The sequence below is a fragment of the Salminus brasiliensis genome (assembly GCF_030463535.1).
Source record: "Salminus brasiliensis chromosome 20 unlocalized genomic scaffold, fSalBra1.hap2 SUPER_20_unloc_2, whole genome shotgun sequence".
NCBI lineage: Eukaryota > Metazoa > Chordata > Actinopteri > Characiformes > Bryconidae > Salminus > Salminus brasiliensis.
This window is the reverse complement of record NW_027326637.1, coordinates 118,575-137,037: the sequence shown is the minus strand read 5'-3', so window position 1 is coordinate 137,037 and position 18,463 is coordinate 118,575. Positions and strand designations below refer to the sequence as shown.

At 44.8% G+C, this 18,463-nt stretch overlaps 1 protein-coding gene across 8 annotated transcripts; it reads left to right on the top strand.

Annotated features, from left to right (window-relative positions):
* Positions 1–806: 806 nt before the first annotated feature.
* On the top strand, positions 807–17,468 carry LOC140548765 (uncharacterized). Of its 8 annotated transcripts, none has more exons than XR_011978933.1 (10): positions 807–3,942; positions 4,584–4,713; positions 5,101–5,400; positions 5,484–5,753; positions 5,901–9,473; positions 10,290–10,471; positions 10,820–11,122; positions 11,204–11,494; positions 12,117–12,755; positions 16,473–17,468. XR_011978933.1 is itself a non-coding variant. In XM_072671907.1 (9 exons), the coding sequence occupies exons 6-9, from the start codon at positions 10,417–10,419 to the stop codon at positions 12,341–12,343; spliced, it is 876 nt and encodes a 291-aa protein (XP_072528008.1). In that variant the 5' UTR covers positions 807–3,942; positions 4,657–4,713; positions 5,101–5,400; positions 5,484–5,753; positions 5,901–9,473; positions 10,290–10,416; the 3' UTR covers positions 12,344–16,451. The 8 variants fall into 8 exon arrangements, 4 of the variants coding, with proteins under 4 accessions (XP_072528008.1, XP_072528009.1, XP_072528007.1 ...); XR_011978931.1 differs by having other exon boundaries at positions 16,470–17,468; XR_011978930.1 differs by lacking the exon at positions 16,473–17,468 and adding an exon at positions 12,947–16,451.
* Positions 17,469–18,463: the final 995 nt, after the last annotated feature.

Sequence of the window (18,463 nt, the reverse complement as noted above, 5' to 3'; positions counted from 1 at the left end):
TAAACCAGGAATGATGGGAGAATCTGCCAAGTCTAACATTAAGTCTGATAGTTTATTTCTAGAGTCTTTTGGACCTAAAAGGAGAACTTCGGTTTTGTTACTGTTAAGGAGAAGGAAGTTATGTGACATCCAGAGTTTTATATCCTTTACACAGTCCTCCATTTTCTGTAATCTAAATTTATCGTCAGGTTTGGCTGATATATAGAGCTGTGTGTCATCTGCATAGAAGTGGAAATTAACGCCATGTCTGCTTATAACTGAGCCCAGTGGTAACATGTATAATGTAAATAATAGTGGTCCTAAAATTGAGCCTTGAGGAACTCCATATCTTACTTCTGCGTAGTTTGAAGATAAATCGTTTATCTTTACAAATTGGAGGCGTCCCGTTAGATATGATTGGAACCATGATAGGGCTGTCCCTGTGATTCCAGCCATTTTCTCTAATCTTTCTAGTAATATAGAATGATCTATTGTATCAAAGGCTGCACTAAGGTCTAGTAGGACTAATAAAGATACGTAGCCTTGATCAGAGGCAAGAAGGAGATCATTCGTAATCTTCACTAGGGCTGTCTCTGTGCTGTGATTGGGTCTGAAGGACTGTCTCTGTGCTGTGATTGGGTCTGAAGGGCTGTCTCTGTGCTGTGATTGGGTCTGAAGGGCTGTCTCTGTGCTGTGATTGGGTCTGAAGGGCTGTCTCTGTGCTGTGATTGGGTCTGAAGGGCTGTCTCTGTGCTGTGATTGGGTCTGAAGGGCTGTCTCTGTGCTGTGATTGGGTCTGAAGGGCTGTCTCTGTGCTGTGATTGGGTCTGAAGGGCTGTCTCTGTGCTGTGATTGGGTCTGAAGGGCTGTCTCTGTGCTGTGATTGGGTCTGAAGGGCTGTCTCTGTACTGTGATTGAGTCTAAATCCAGACTGGAATTTCTCATACATGTCATTTTTACTCAGGTATAAGCAGAGTTGTTGGGCCACAGCTTTTTCTAATATCTTAGATACGAATGTTAAGTTTGAGATGGGTCTATAATTAGATAATACGCTAGGATCAAGATTTGGTTTTTTGATTAAAGGTTTTATGACTGCTAATTTAAGGGTTTGGGGTACATGCCCAAGGCTAAGGGATGAATTTACAAATGTTAAAAGAGGTCGATTATAATTGGGAGAATTTCTTTTAGCAATTTAGAGGGAATCGGGTCGAGTGTACATGTTGTACAATAAGCTGAGGATATAATTTTTTCTAGTTCAGGCTGTGGAAGTGGGTAGAAGGCTTCCAGCCTTTGTTCTACAACTAAGTTATGTTCTAAAGCAACTACATCGGGTGACGGCCATGTTTGATTTAATAAGCAGGGTTGGATTTGTTGTCTAATATTTTCTATTTTATTATTAAAATAGTCCATAAAAACATGACTAGTTAAAGATGTTGGGATCTGGGGTTGAGTATCTGCCTGGCTTTTAGTAAGTTTAGAGATCTCATTAAAAAGAACTCTGGGATTGTTTTTGTTTTTCTGGATCAGCGAGGCCAGATACACTGAGCGAGCTTTAATGAGTGCCTTTCTATATTGACTAAGGCCGTCCTTCCACGCAGAGTGGAACACCTCTAGTTTGGTCGTCCGCCATTTACGCTCTAGTTTCCGCACTGTTTGTTTTAAGGTACGAGTTTGATCACTGTACCACGGTGCGAGCCTTTACTGCCTCATCATTTTATTTTTGAACAGTGCTACTTTGTCTAAGGTTGATCGGAGGATATTCTCTAGATCGTTTGTTAATTTAACGAGCTCCGTTTGGTCTGACGGAGTGTAAGCTGAGGTCGATAGGGGTGGGAGATTTTTAGTAAACTGTACAGCTGTCATTGGTGTTATTGTGCGTTTTAGGCAGTGTTTGGGAGAAGAATTTACATTTTGGCTTAGATGTAGCTCAAAGGAGATTAGATAATGATCTCTCACTGTTGACATTAGGTTGAGACGGAGTTAGAGCTTTCTAGCCTACCCTTTCTAGAACAGATCTGAGAGTGGGGTGAAGTAAACACGCCTGACTGCAGGGAGCACCAACATTACACTAAATCAATAGTGGAAAAGGAGAAGATTCCCCCCGTAGAACAGCTGCAGTCCGTTTGCTGTTGTAAATCAAAAGTGAAACCTATTGACTGCTTGGGTGTCGATCGAGGGCTTTCATATCTGAATATTTAATGATAACGGCAATGTAAAAGTAAAAGTTGAGCCAAGAACATATAATACGGAGCTAATTCCTTAGAATATGACAGCTCCAAACACCTGTTTAATTCACTAGTTATATCACAATTTAAAAATGGTAAACTTTGCAGTCTGTGTGAACTGATTTAATTAGTCATTTGTTTCAGCAATGTGCAAAAATGCAAATTTAGTGCATCGAACATCCATTCATGTACGTAAGGCTCTGTCACAAGGCTCAGCCATTTTAACTGTGATCGTTCAGCTTGCTCTTCAACAAGCTAACCTCAGAGCTGTTAGCATAAAAGCAAAGAAATTCTGAAATATTTTTTTTTTAATGTTTTGGATTTACACCCATCTCACTCTTTTCTGGGATACTTTAGTGTGATTCTGCTTGAAGTGTTAACTCCTCCTCCTCAGAAAAACAAGCTTAAAATGATACAATTGAACCACATAACCAGTGACTTCATCAGCATCACATTGCTCAAATGATCACATTGCTTAAAACGTTTCCTTTAAGTCATAAAGTCATTTATTTCTAATTTATATTCATCTGTTTTTTTTTTTCATCTGTATTTTTTTTATTTAAAAGTTTAGTAAAACAGATAATAAAAACACCAGAAAACCTAATACATAAAATATTCCTTTATAGAAGGAATCATTTTGACACGTTTCTGTTCCTTCTCTTTATTTCTTGCTTCTAATAATGGAGGTGCTGAATCTAAGAGCTGAATCTAAGAGCTGATTCCTGTGAATCACACTGCAGCACCGTGGATCAGTTAGAGGGGGGATTAAACTAAGGTGTTGAGTTTAGTACAGGACTGGGGTTTAGTGGTGGAGTATAATCTAGGTGGTGGTGGTTCAGACTGGAGGAAGAAGGAGAGTGCTGAACATTTAGAGCAGTTGTGAAGTAGGAGGTCAACTCCTCACCACTGAAAGTCTAGTTACACTAAAAGCTGATCATTTGAACTGTTCATACTTTCAGATTTCAGTGAACAGTGTGAACAGTACTGGTTTCTATGATAGAAAATGAATCAATTTGAATTAGAACAGTTGATGAATGTTGCCTATATGGTAACAAATATATGGCCATGCACCTTTTATACACTTCTAATACATTTGCATTTACTGCATTTAATTAAAGTACATTTCACACACAATACATATATTTGACTTCATATAAAACCAGATACGTTATATAATACACCTATATATGACTTTGTGTATTAGCAAAAATACATAGAAATATACAGTACAGTGAACCTGGTAGAGTTTCACAGTGAAGCTGCAAATATAATTCCTTATATATCAAATGTGTTTAATATGAACTTAAAATATATTTAATATTTTTCATTTTCATACATTACAAACACAATATTATTTTTTGTTCCATATGGGAGAGCACACATGTATGATACAGTTATACATTAATAATAATAATAAAAATAATTAAACATATTTTCACAACAAAAAAAAGACACAGGTGGTGTGTTAGAGAGTACTGAACACTGGTGAGGAGGGGTTCAGAGTTTAGGTATAATCTGGCTGTTTTGACAGGGTGAGGAAGCAGAACAGTGTGAAATGGAGTCCTGAACGACCGAGAGGACTCCTCCTCCTCCTCCTCCTCTTCCTCCTCCTCACCCCCGAGAGATCAGCAGCTGATCTGCACTACACACGTGACCTGATAGCTCCGTAAACAACCTTTCAGAGAAGTCACGTGACTCGGCCTCTGAGACGTGCCCTGTCGAAGCTCTGCGTCTGAAAGTGAGTCTCAGAGCACACACACACACACACACACACACACACACACACCATCTCCTTATACGAAAGCCTCTATCTAGTCTGAATCAAGCAGGTGGAGCTGACTCTCTCCGCCGAAGCCGAGCTCTTTGTTGTTGGACAGAATCGAAAGTGGAGTTGTTCTGTATCGGATCTCACTGAGTCAAATAGTCTATTACAAAAACATCCCCAACCACTACCCACTCCCCCCATTCATTCAGAATACTATAAAGAAATGTGCACATCACCATAAAATCCCACTGACCGTAATAAATTTCCATTTTTGGAAGGTGGTGTGTTTGCTGGTGGTTGAGAGACAAAAGGAGGATCAACACTTAGGGTCTCATCAGGGTCCCATAAGAGGAGAATACCTTATAATCTCATAGCTAATGTGTATTATCTTATTTAACTCTTCCCTGAATCTGTCATCTGGTAACAGCAGTTTGTGTGTAGATGCCTTACCATCACTGTCTCCTGGTCCCAACAGATTGTTGGGAGAGTCTAGAACGTTCTCTCCTCACCGACTCCAGGTCAGAACTGACCGCTCTAATGACCTGAACACTGTGAGAACAGCAGCAGACAGAAGAACCTCTTAAGCTGGACTGTAGTGTTAAGTGTGTGTCCAGGTGAACCCATCAGTAGTGTTGGTGATGATGATGATAGTCTCTCTGTCTCTCTCTGTCTCTCTCTCTCTGTCAGTCATGAAGTCCTGCAGATCTGCTCTCTGTGTTCTGCTCTTACTGACCATCAGTGCTGGTAAGTGTAAACTGTCACTATATGGAAATATGGCCCACGCCTGGCATTAGGCAGCATGGAGCCGATAGGGTCATGTTGATCTGCTGCAGAGAGTCCTATTCTATTGGCAGTACTTCTTCTCTACAGGGACTAGACAAGCTGTGTGTGTGCATTTGCACATCTGCGTCAGCTCAGCAGTGGGTGCAGCTTAGAGTAGCTGAATGCATTCAGAATGTCCAAAGGGTGTCCACAAACATTTGGACCTTTGGTGTAGCAGCTGCACACAGAGCACTGCAGCGAGATCAGTGGTTTAGAAATGTACTTACAGTTAGTCCGTGTTTAACGGCCAGATATTTCCTCAGATCAATCAGAATCTGTAATTAATCATCATCCTGATCTCTCCTTCAGGATCTGAATCAGCTGTTCCTACAGTGAAGGTGAAGCTCCATGACTCTGCTGTTCTCCCCTGCTCTGAGAGATGTCCTGGACTGGTCAGATGAACGGTGTCCCACAAACGCTCTGATGTTCTGGCTGAGTGTGATCAGACTTCCTGCAGATCAGTGAAGGAGGGATATCAGATGATTCATGATCAGTACCTGAAGGGAGATCTCTCCCTCATCATCACTGGAGCTGATTTCAGTAAGAGGGCTCTGTACACCTGTGAGTGTGATGGTACAGACCTCAGTGATGTTCGACTACAGATTGAGGGTAAGAGTCCAGTCTGTGTTCTTCACTGTCAGAATCACAGTGATGTAGATGAGGTGATTAGATCAGATTGTGTTTCTCCTCAGCCTTGAAGACTTCAGTTCAGGTCCAGCCTGGAGAATCTCTGCTGCTGCATTTGGACGTGTCAGATCCAGTGGAGGTGGTTTATAGCAGCAGTGGTCAGATCTGTACGGTGGAGGGAGGGTCACTGCAGTGTAGATCTGAATACTCACAGAGAACATCTCTATCATCTGTTCTGGAGCTGAGAGGAGTGGAGGAGTCTGACAGTGGAGTTTACACCGTCCGGACCATCAGGACTAAAGAGGACATCCACGTCTACACAGTGAGCGTCAGAGGTACGAGCTTAGTGTTCAGTTTACAGAGTAATCAGATTATTTCTCACATCATTTTTACATCAGATTATTACATCATTTAGTTTGAAAAGGTTTCTGAATTTTTGGTGATCAGACCTCACCCACAATGCTCTGCTCTGTCTGTTTCAGATGTGCGGCCGGTCTGGAAATCTGAGTATCAGCAGGGTTTTCTTCACGGAGCTGCGTCTGTTGGGAGCGCGATGCTGGTTCTTGGTGCACTTCTGGCCTGGTTTGTTTTGCCGTGGGTGTTTTATCAGATCAGAAAAGTTGTTCTGAGGCTCAGAAACAGAGATCCCTCCAACAGGAAGTGTGACGGGAACACCGACAATGAGAACGGTGCTGTTCCTCTCAAAGACACCGTGGACCCTATGGCCTACGTATGAGCACCTTCCTGCAGTCTTCAGACAGCTCATTTCAGAGGTTTTTCCTCACGCACTGCTGAAAACCTGTGAGGAAGAGTATTGTGCCTGTGCTGGTCCTACAACACAGTGAGCCACCGCCTCTCCTAACCAGCCTCTAAACTTCAGCCGTCTGGCTGATCAGCTGTTTGGTCTCAGGATGATACAAACAGTGGTTTTAGGAAACGGTGGAGGGGATTTGGGGATTTGGGGATTTGTAGCCTCTCCTCCCAATCAAACGTCCTACAAATTCCATCTCTACCTACATCTGTCTACAACAAGTCTGAGCTTTTACCATTTCACATTTCTAGACGTCTGCACTGAAGCTGTTCTGAAGCATTGAATGCTGCTGTAACTTTATTTGTACACAGTTCAGTACAGGCATTTTTAGATTAAATTAAATACATGCTGGTCTAAGCTGGCTGCTAATCTGATGGGATTCTGCTGATGATGAGGTGCAACCTCCCCAGTCTTCATTAAACACAGATACTAAGCTAATATATGATCACTTATGATATGATCAGCATCGGCCCTCAATCCAGAACAGGTCTTAATTCTCCTGAACACGGCAGCTTTTCCTTTAAAGATCCTCCAAAACAAGACACTGCAGAGCAGCCGGGGCCAGATTCATATCTGGAATGGTTATTCAAGACCTTTTTTATTATTCATTTTTGTTGTTGATCTCAGGAAAATCATCAGTCTGGAAGCACAAGCCTGGTCCGTGGAGGACGTCTGGAGGGGTGTTCGGCTGTTGGCTGCTACGCTGAGGCCTTTTTTCTGTCCTGGCACCAAAGTGGTGGAACGAGCTGCCCCTGGGTGTCCGAACGGCCGAGTCGCTCGCGGTCTTCAAACGCAGGCTGAAGACCCACCTCTTCAGAGAGTACTTGGACGAATAGTTCTATGGTCGCCTTATTGTCTTGTGTTCAGTAATGTCTAAAGCTTAGAGGTATCTTTGAATTATTAGTCTATTCTAACTAGCTGAGGCTTTTCTTGGGTTAATAGCAAAGCACTTTGTAAGTCGCTCTGGATAAGAGCGTCTGCTAAATGCCGTAAATGTAAATGTAAATGTTGCATACTTATCAAATATCTGTATTCGCTGGGGAACGGGTGGAGTTTGAGCCACATGTGATAATCCACCTCCACGTCTTCTCCGAGCTGAGCCCACAGCTGTGTGCTGACCTGAAGACTGTCCTGCTGAATAATGCTGAACATGATAATGCTGTAAAGAGGGTTTCCACAAGGTCCACATCTTCTAGATTTCAGCCTGTGGAGCTGTTTCCAGTCTTCCTGTGAGCTGCTGTGAGTTTCTGTCCGTCCTCCCTTCATTGAAGCGTCATTTTTTTTCACTCTACAAGAAAGGCCAGAGCAGACTCTACCTGCTGAGAAGACACCTGAGGACTTTCTTCCACACAGTGGCGGCATCTTCCATCTTTTATGGAGTGGTCTGCTGGGGCGGTAGCATCTTGAAGGCAGACAAGAAGAGACTGAACAAACTTATAAAGTTTGCACATGTGCAATTAAGAGTCATTTGCAATAAGCCTGTAATTACTATTGTTTTGTTTTTACTTCTATTATTTATTTTTTGTATATAGTGGTAATTTATCTACGTTTTTTGTTTTGCTATCCCTTTTCTGCTGACACTGAACATTTTCCCACTGTGGGACCTATAAAGGATTATCTTATCTGATCAGTAAAGCTCATTTTACTCATTTTTACGCTTTAATTTCCTCCTGATCAGCTTTTTATTTTAGCTGATTATGATCCGGATCACTACTGATGATGATGATGATGATGGTCAGATCCACTGGATAGTAGCTCACACTGTTAGTGTCTGAGCTTTCTGGGGGGAAGTGAGTGTGAGTCTGCCAGAGTTGTCCCTATCCTAAAGAAGTCAACTCTAGACAGCTTGGACATCAGCAACTCTCTTTCCTCTCAAAGATCCTCGAACGTTCCGTCTACAATCAACCGTCTCTCTTTCTCACTCTGAACAATCTACAGGACTCTAACCAGTCTGGCTTCAAAGCAGCTCACTCTACTGAAACTGCTCTCATTGCAGTTACAGAGAAGCTCTCGTCTCAGACCGTCCTCGGTTCTGACCCTCCTCGACCTCTCCGCAGCTTCTGACACAGTGGACCACAAGATCCTCCTGTCTGTCCTCACCGGCCTCGAAATTACCGGCTCTGCATGGCGATGGTTTGCATCGTCCCTGCAGGGACACTCATACCAGGTAACATGACAGGGGGACACGTCCGCTCCTTGTAGTCTCTCCAGTGGCGTTCCACAAGGCTCGGTTCTTGGTCCTCTTCTTTTCTCACTCTGTACTCAGGCGAAGAGAAGAGTACTGTGGTCTCCATGTTGACGTGTGTTTAGTAGAGTCTAAGATTAGAGGAGCTCTGGATTTTGAGGTTGTTCTTGGGTAAATAACGAAGCTCTTCTGTACGCTCACTGTACAGGACTGTCCACAGTTTATTAAAGGACAGATTTCTCAGGAACTGTCTGATGGACTGTTGTTTTTTAGCTTCTATGTTAGTTTATCTGTGGGTTGTTTGGGCTCTCTATTATAAAATCTGTGAAATCATATCCAGAATAATAAAACTCAAGGAGTTTAGGTCTTCTCGTAGGATTCAGACGTCGTTTTCCCGGAGTCGATACAGTCCTAAGATGTGTCGACTCTCGGCTTCGAAGCTCGTCCTCACTGGTGGCAGAACTGGTCTCGAGCCCACTCTCTAATCCGGGCTATTTCCGCAGCGTCCAGCGCGAGCGCGCGCCATGGAGCCGCTGAGGTAAACTTAGCCGGTTAGCTCGTCTGTCCTGAAGCGGCCTGTCAGCGCGGTTCCCCGGGGCAGACTCACCCCGTCGCTCCCCCCCAACATCTGCTGTGGGAGGAGAGGCTGTTTTGGGGGTGAATTCGCCTTTTTTAAAGCTTGTTTTGGCTTTTTTTACAAACTAAAACCAGCCGAACGAACCGCGGCTCTCAGCGCTGCTCACCTTCCCCTGAGGAGAGCTCCGGACCGGTCCAGCCCCCGGTCCACTTCAGCGGGGCAGGGTCTGTCTGGACACAGGCAGCAGCAGCAGCAGCAGCAGCAGCAGCTCTGAAGAATGAAATAAATGATGAATCCATTCAGTTTACTTGACAGTTTATTACTCAACGAGGTGATGAATTTCATCAGGCTCTTAAAGCTGCAGGTCCTGGAGAAGGTGCACAATGTCCAGTCGACGTCCTGGAGAAGGCAGGAGCATGGAGGCTGCTGGACGGGGTGAAAGGAAGAAGAAGACATTAAAGAAGAAAAAGGAGCAGAAAGTGGTAAATACAGACATACTGAGAGCCTGAGGCTTATAGAAGCACACTGTGTTTGGGTAACGTCTCCTTTCCAGCTCAGTCTGTCATCAGGGGCGATGAGAAGGGCGTTGGTACAGTCCACCCTGGGTAATGTGTCTGGATGTAGAGCCTGGTGGAGGACCGGCGGCAGATTCCTCGTTTTCTACACCTGAAAAGCACGTAGGAATGTTTTTAGGACTTGAAGGGACTGGGGGACAGTGTGTTTGCTGTAAACTGGTGATCAGGGTTGGCTAAAACTGAGTTTCCAGTAGAAATCAGTAGCTGATCATCTGTATCAGCGACGTATTGGTGTGTTGTTGTCTTTACGGAACAAAAGGAAGAACACCGTCCTTGTTGCGCAGTGAGGATCATTAACCTATAATTGAAACAGTAGGTGTCCCAGAATTGACCCCTGAGGAATCCCACGGCTTATATTCTTTAGACTGGAGCGAAGGCTCTGCCGCCAGACGCGCCGATTCCTACTGATGAGAAGCTTCAGAATCAGACTGAGCCAAACTGAGTCCAAACTGCGGGGAATCCAGCTCAAGAACTGTTAGCCTGTACTGCTAAATAAGCTCGGCTAAGAGACCAGCTCAGCTCTTCGGTGTGTTGTGATCTGAGGTTGACGCTCATACTGGTTGAATAGTTGGGTGGCACTGGACCTATGAGGTCATGATGGTGACACTGCTCGACCAGCAGGAAGTGGAGTACAGTACAGTAATGAACAGGGACAGTCAGTCTCTGACAGTCAGTGAAAGTAAGCCTCTATTCTGATTCTACTCCTCGGTTGGTGTTTTACAGGAAACCCACGCAGACATGAGGAGAACCAAGCTCCTCACAGACAGAGACCAGCCGGAGGATCGGACCCACAGCACACACTACCTGCTACACCAACGTACCCTAAACTGGTCAGGACTGTAGATCAGCCATGCAGTCCCTCAGATCTGCTGTCTGTGTCCTGCTCCTTCTGACCGTCCCTGCAGGTAAGTGTGTGCAGTGTTTGGTGTTTTTACAGACTTCACTTCTGTGATTAATCCTCACCGGTTTCTCTAAGTAATGTCGTCCAGATGAAGCTGTAACTGATCTCCATGCTGTCGTGAGTGAGACCACGAAGGTGCTCAGGGCTTGATAGTTGTGGTCCTCCAGTGGAGTGAATGAAGTACAGTGGATCACAGCAGCCTGATTACAGGGTGAATAGAGCCAGTAGGGATCCATGCAGGTTCAGCTGGATCTCTCAGACTGGATTGGGCTGAGTTTGTCTCTCACTGTTTGAAGATGCAGGTTTGATGCTTGGGTTTGATGGATGACTGTTGACTGTTTTTGTTTAACAGATTTTTCTGATCCAGATTTTCCTACAGTGAAGGTGAAGCTCCATGACTCTGCTGTTCTCCCCTGCTCTGAGAGATGTCCTGGTTTGGTGGCATGGACCGTATCACACCTACGCAGGGACGTTCTGGCTGAGTGTGATCAGACTTCCTGCAGATCAATGAAGGAGGGATATCAGATGATCCATGAAGAGTACCTGAAAGGGAACATCTCCCTCATCATCACTAGAGTTGATTTCAGTATGCGAGACTGGTACACCTGTGAGTGTGATCGTAAAGACGTTTGTGATGTGCAGCTTCAGATTGAGCGTAAGTGCTGGTTCTGCTGATCTACTGCTGGTAGAACCTGATAGAAGAGTTAATGCAGGTTCTGGTCATGTGTCTCCTCAGCTGTGAGATCTTCAGTGGAGATACAGCCTGGTGAATCTCTGCTGCTGGAGTTGAAGATATCTGATCCAGTGGAGCTGGTTTATAACAGCAGTGGTGAAGCTGGAGCACCCAGTGTTCAGATCTGTTCAGTGGAGGGACAGTCACTGAAGAGTAACCCTGAGTACATGAGGAGAACCTCACTCACACCTGCTCTAGAGCTGAGCGATATGAAGCCTTCTGATAGTGGAGTCTACACTGTGAGGGACACCAGGAACATGGAGGACATTTATATCTACACAGTGAGCGTCCGAGGTATGAGCTTTTGTAGTTCATATTTACTGTTCCACCAGTTTAGGCAGTGTTCTTTCCAGAGAGATGGAACCGAATTACAGGATCTACAGAACGTGAGGAGAGTGCTGCAGACATCAGCTAAGAGCTAAACCCTAGCTGATCTCCTTATCCCTCGCCCCACAGAGACGAGTCAGGAATAATAAGAAAAATAATAACAGTAATAAAATCAATACAATGCTAGGCTAGCCTGGGCTCTGCTATGTGAGCCGTATTGGTCCTTATTTAGCATGATCTAGCAGTAGATACAGTCTGTCAACAAACCCACAGAGAGCAGATTTGCTCACACAGGAAGCCGAGCAACTTCAGTCATGTCACAGAATGTCATAATAAGAGTCTCTTTTTCTTCTACTGTTTAAATATAAATCATTATGTTATATTAATTCATTAATTATGCAGTTAGTAATGGTACATTAAACAGTAATTAAGTAGTTATAATAATCCTCTTCATTAGCAGGGTCAGCACTGTGTGGAAGCCCAGAGATGCTTGTCTCCTGATCTCCTCCTCAGAATATGACCTGAATCTGAAGACTTTCCTGGACAGTGTTGATCTGACGGAGCTCCTCTGTTCTGTGTGTGTTTTCAGATGTGCAGCAGAGCTGGATCTGGAAGAAGGGATATGAGAAAGGAAGCGATGATGGATATCGGAGGGGGTTAGGGATCGGAGCAGTGAGCTTTGGGATTGTAGCGCTGGTTCTTGGTGTAATTCTGGGAAGGTATGTTGTGCCACTGGTCCAGAGGTCCAGAAATGAAGCTGCAGACGAAGAAATGGCTGATCCCATGAGACCACCACAGCGTCAGGAAGAAGAATAATCAGCTTCTAACTAGTGTCACAACAGGAGGCGGCGTCTAAGTTGCTACTAATTCTTGCTCTAATCTGTCTAAGCTAATGGTTACGTTCACAAGCAGCTCAATAATCCATAACTAAGCTGAATAATAACGAGAGTAGATGGAGAGGAGTGATGTCCAGTGGGGATGAAGTGGTTCAGACTGGTGGGTAAACATGGCTACTACATGGCTATTAAGGGGTGACCGATTTTTGACCATTAGATGAGCAGCATGGTTGTATTTGTCCCAGCTCTCAGTCCCTTCATGATCTTTATGATGACCGTAGGGTTAATGGTGGGAAGCTGCAGTCCCCTCCTGAAGCTCTGGTCTCCGTAGTGCTGATCCCCCAGGCCTTCTCTGCAGCTTCTCTCAGGAGTTTCTTCAGTCTCCTCTTCAGGTTGGTTCAGGTCTTCTCTTTACCTCTGAATTCCTTCTCCTGCTGCCGCCATCAGAACCTCTGATAACACTTCCTCCACCATGCCTGATACCATTGTTTCATATTGTTTCATTGCACAGCACTTTTCTGCACTCTTCACATCATACCTTCAACTCAGCTTCTGACCATATCTTCATCCTTCTGTCCAGCAGAGGGTGCTGTTGGATTAACTGTAGTTCAGCTTGTCTTCACTGAGCCTCTCACGGCAGTCCTCACTTCGTATGGCGTTGGGCTTCCAACCAGCTGTAGGTAAATAACACCGCAAAATAATCAACCATCTCCTCATTCAACTTCAAAACCAGTTCAGGGACCATGAAAAGCTTCTGGATCCACAGAAACTCCACAGTTCTAGGGAATTCTTCACTGCTGCTGAGTTGGTTCTCACTATGGTTCTCACTTTGACCTGGCTCAGCTCCAAACCCATTTGAGGGAAGGGGTCCAGCTGACTTGCCCTGTTTTCTAAAACAGAAGGAGCTGAAAGAGAGCCTTCATCAGCTCTGTCAGCTCACCAGTCTGGTTCTGAGGTCTTTCTCGGCCCCTGAGCACATCAAGACCGCCACTATTCCAAGTTCTCTACATGTGTGGACAGTGGCTCTCACCGTTGTTCTCTGGAGTCCCGGAGCTTTAGCAATGGCCTCGCTTTCCAGTCTGGTGGATGACCGTTTAGAACGTGGCATCATGTGCTGCTTTTTGAGACCTTGCAGCCTGCTTCCCACTGCAGATCGGTTCTATTTAGGAGATGTTTAGATTCAGCAGGTCCGGTAGTGGTCATGTCTGGGTGTGTTTAGTGAGGGGGCAAAGACTTTTTCACAGTAAAAAAACAAATCCCGGAGTCACAGATGGGCACAGTAGGCTGCGGTTCAGTCAGTGGTCGTGCTGTGAGCAGTATTAAGGCCTGAATTCTGGATTTAATATCAGTTAATGATTAAACTCAGAGATAGGTTCAGATCACTGACTGATTGATTGGTTCCAGCAGAGAAAACAGAGAGATTAAATGATGGTGATCTGAATCCAGAACCCCCAGATCAGGTTCTGATGAGTTCCAGCTTCCTGAACAGATCCTGCAGACAGAACATGGAGAACAGTGATGTCAGGAAAGGGAAAACTATACAGTTAATAAATAATCAGAAGGCTTTAGTGAAGACCCCTGAGGACCACCAGGGTGTGGTATAGAATACCTACATAGCTCCACGCCAACGCCCCAGGCGATGACGTCCTGACGGATTTCGACTTTGTTGATCTTGGTGAAGTCAAACTGCCTGTATTTGAAGTCCAGCAGGTGGAACCCATCGACCTGCACTTTGAACTCCTTGTTGGTGCACGAGATCTTTACCTGTGAATGAGAACCTAATCAGTGGAACCCAGTTCTCTAAAAGGAGAGCGCTGAACCTGCCAGGTTACACACATACTACATCCCTGACTCTTCTTCTGAGATTACGAAGCCCATCAGATGCAGGTGCGGCTATTACTACAGGTGTTCTGGCAGGTAGGTCAGGTAGAACCTAAAGCTGGATGGAACCTCTACACTCTCCACTCACCAGGAAAGGTTTTCCACGTGCAAACGGGAAGGAAGGGGTTTCTGTCTCCTCAGAGCCCCACCGGTTGCAGATGAAGCTGTTCCTCACAATCCAGTGTTTCCCATCATCAGAGAAGTGTGGCTGGAGTTGGAAGAAGATGTCACAGTTGTTCATCACGTCGATGGTGAACCTGAAGGAGCAGAAGTGGTGTTACGTTGATGGTGCTACAAAGGGAAATACCGCTGCCGGTGTGTGACCGTTCTTACACTTTAGCACTGGGCTTGACGTGTCCAGGGATGGTGATGGACATGTTCTCAGAGATGACTTCATTCAGGACATGTGCAGATGGTGCAGTCATCCAGAGAGGCACTGGAAAGGAAAGCCTGGGGTTACCAGTAGGAGAGGTTTGGGGAAATGGACGTAATGGAAAGTAGTGTAGAACTTCACTCTGGAGCTCAAAGTTGGTGTTTGCCGGTTCTGCTGTGTTCTGAAAGTCAGCATTGGGCTAAGTGATGGATATAAAGTGTTGTGTAGAACGTGGTACGTACTCAGATCAATGTTCACGTGCTTGATGAAGACGTCTCGTTCGACCGTGAGTTTTCTTATCTGAGTGAAGTTCTTGATGTGGTGGGAGTAACTCAGCAGATACTTCTTATCAACCTCCACTCTGAACTCAGAATCGGTGCACAGAATCTTCACCTGAAACACAGACAGAGTTCACTTCCTGAACTGGACAGGGTCTGAATGTGGGTTCCTCACCCCCAGAACAGGGTCTGTGCTCAACTCTCATCTCAAAAGGTTTCCCAGGTGTGAAAGGAAAGGAGCACAGAACATGAAGAATGGAGAAAAGAGTGTCCCTCAGGTCGGCGTCCCTCAGGTCGGCGTTTCAGCCAGTTGAGGATCAAGACCTCCAGACTACAGAGAAGCTTTTTCCCACACGCCATCACACTCATAAACAGCTGAACATTACAACCCTACATACTGAATACAGTCTACTACATACATCCATCCTATCCAGATGTTCTCTCACTCTCCTTTCTCTGTACTGCACTTTATTTATTTATCTGATAGTGTCTCAGAACAATCTGTACTACCATCTCAACCAGTGACTCCTCTGTTCTCCATATTTATATCTATTTAATCCAGCCTGCACTGTTCTTTACTGCTGCACTTAGCACTTTACTTTAAATATACAACTCTGCACACGTTAAGTTTACAGGTGTGTCTGTGCGTGTATGTCACTGTGTGTGTGTGTGTGTGTGTGTAGGTTGGGTGTGTTTGTTACTTCTGTAATGTCAGTTATATGTTATGTCAGAGCTACTGTAACCAAAAACAAATTCCTTAAATGTTTAAGCCTACTTGACCAATAAAGTCCGATTCTGATTCTGATTCTGAAATGAACAGATGAGATCCTCTAGGTGAAGCTAGCAGATCCCTCAGTAATGTCATCTGAAGCTAAAGCTGAAGCTAAAAAAAGCACCATTACCTTTTATTCCAGCCAGGCTCTGAGCCAGATGTTTGTGGTTCATGATTCTCAGGGCTGTCTCACAGATCTCCACCTGCAATGTCTGCCTGACGGTGGCCTGCACAGTGTCACCCGGAGCTGTAGACTTTGGTATGGCAGCAAAGTTGTCCGCCACCTCCTTCACCAGCTGTGTTTGGAATCTCCCCAGGTCTTCAGCGTTTAGGTTCTCCAGAACTTTCTGAAGAAGCTCACAGAGTTTGGCTTCATTTGCCATTTGGATTCTGGATGAAAATCCATAATATCTATCTGTTATAATACAGTATTTATTTCCTTTCATCATTCAGATGAATTCCTCCAGACACAGTCCAGTACTCTCGCCTCGCCTCAGACAGGTCACACCATGGGCTTCCCATGAAAGCACTCAGTGCTGTAGTTAATCTGGCTCAGTGACTGTAGAAAGCAGAGCACATAGTTTCTGAAAAGTCAAGCAACCACAGGCCTAGCGCCTCTCCTGGCTGGTTGCAGTGTGATTGTGTAGCTTCACCCACTCCCCCATCTGCTTCAGTGACAGAACTCCACCCAGTTTCCACCTTAATTTTCCTCCTCTAAACCATCTTTCAATTTCCAGTGTCTCCAACTCCAACAGTTAGTTCTCCCTGTGCTAATATTGGCTCTACTCTGCTCTTTTGTAAGAAGGCGGAGGTACACTTACCAACACAGCAGACTGCTTCCTCCTGTTCTTCTGCTGAGGTGGAGAACTCTGAGAAGATCTGGAGGACGGGTTCTTCTGCTGAGGTGGAGAACTCTGAGGAGATCTGGAGGACGGGTTCTTCTGCTGAGGTGGAGAACTCTGAGGAGATCTGGACGTCGGGTTCTTCTGCTGAGGTGGAGAACTCTGGCAGGACGAGGCAGATCTCAAGGACCACCCTGCTTATATGCAGCAGTGAAAAAAAAAAAGCTGTCACAGTGACACACTGTGGGCCAATCAGCAGTCCCAGTTGAGAGTGTGACGTCATCCACTGGACTTTCTACAGGTTCTTTTAGATCTAGCAGTGACCTGCCTGAACTGATCTTCCAGAGCAGTGTCTGTTCATCAGTGCTAATATTCCTGATATGATGCCCTGCTGTAATTCAGATCCAACAGCCCTTCACTGGTGACTCTCAGCAGCTGTTCCTTACTGCAGCGCTCCTCCAGAAGGTCTTCTTCCCTGGACAGTAGAGACAGTTCCTCCAACAAAAGCAGAATCAGCTCTTTTTAATACCCTTGATTTCAGAACACTGAACAAGCAGGTGTCCCAATACTTTTGTCCATGTAGTTTAAGTTGTTGATGCAGGCTGAATTTCTGGATATGGACTCGGACGCACGAACGTAAACCTGATCTAATTAAACCGAAAACCGCAAGGAAGAACAGGATATACAAAAGCAGACACCACTCACCAGATCTCAAACCAGCAGTTTCCTGATGAAGCTCAGCTGCATGGTGAAGTCCAAAGCAAAGGTCTGCAGTAGGTCAGCCGTAGAGGGAGGAACGTGTGTTGGACTGTTGTGCTCTAATAACTAAATAAATGTATAATATTATTATAAACTGTATTATATTATTATTAACGATTGTTCAGATTTCAGATGGTCTTTGGCAGTCTTTGCTGATGGTCCAGATGATTGACAAGCTGGTCATCTAGGCAGGAACGTACCCTATGTTGGTAAGCTAGTGTGTTGCATTGGGTTTTGTTCATGCTGGTTATTCTGCTTGGTCAGGTGGGTCATGCTGTTGACCAGCTCAACCATCAAACTCATACCCTGTGCTGGTCAACCTGTGTGAGAGATAAAGATCTGGAGCTCTACTGGGATTATATATACAAACAGTAGACTGTTAGAACAGAGAGTGACCTCCCCTCCTGAGCTCTTCACCTCAGCTTCTCACCACAGTACACTAATGATAGTTCTTCTAGCGTTCCACTCAGCAGAACCGTGTTTACTTCACACAGGAACATCATACCGGTGTTCTTCAGTGGGTGTTGTGCTGATGTAGGTGAGAGAAACCACAGTTTCTTTAAGTATCTTTAGGTAAACAGCAGCTATTTCCACAGTCTGCTATTTCCCCAGCAGTCAGAACCAACTGGTTGATCAACTGATCTGTCAAGTGTCCTGAATCTTCCTACAACATTTCTGTTCAACTATTTAAATGTTCTAGTAGGTTTATTTGTTCACTGTCACAATAGAGTACAGAATACACAGAATAACTCAATTTCAATTTATAATGCATAACAGTGGAGTATGAATCAGTGGGAGTATGAATCAGTGGGGTTACAGTGGGGTTATGACATCAGTGAGATTACAGTGGGGTTATGCAACAGTGGGAGAACAGTGGGGTTATGATATCAGTGTGAGAACAGTGGGTTATATGCATCAGTGGGAATACAGTGGGTTATATGCATCAGTGGGAATACAGTGGGTTATATGATTCAGTGGGATTACAGTGGGTTATATGCACCAGTGGGATTACAGTGGGTTATATGCATCAGTGAGATTACAGTGGGTTATATGATTCAGTGGGATTACAGTGGGTTATATGCATCAGTGGGATTACAGTGGGTTATATGATTCAGTGAGATTACAGTGGGTTATATGATTCAGTGGGATTACAGTGGGTTATATCAGTGGGATTACAGTGGGTTATATGATTCAG

Excerpts from the sequence above, each read along its gene's own strand:
- LOC140548765 (XM_072671907.1), top strand. The coding sequence starts at position 10,417 with ATGCAGTCCCTCAGATCTGCTGTCTGTGTCCTGCTCCTTCTGACCGTC. Across the intron at positions 11,123-11,203 it reads TGTGCAGCTTCAGATTGAGC|CTGTGAGATCTTCAGTGGAG; the intron begins GTAAGTGCTGGT and ends GTGTCTCCTCAG. Across the intron at positions 11,495-12,116 it reads CTACACAGTGAGCGTCCGAG|ATGTGCAGCAGAGCTGGATC; the intron begins GTATGAGCTTTT and ends GTGTGTTTTCAG.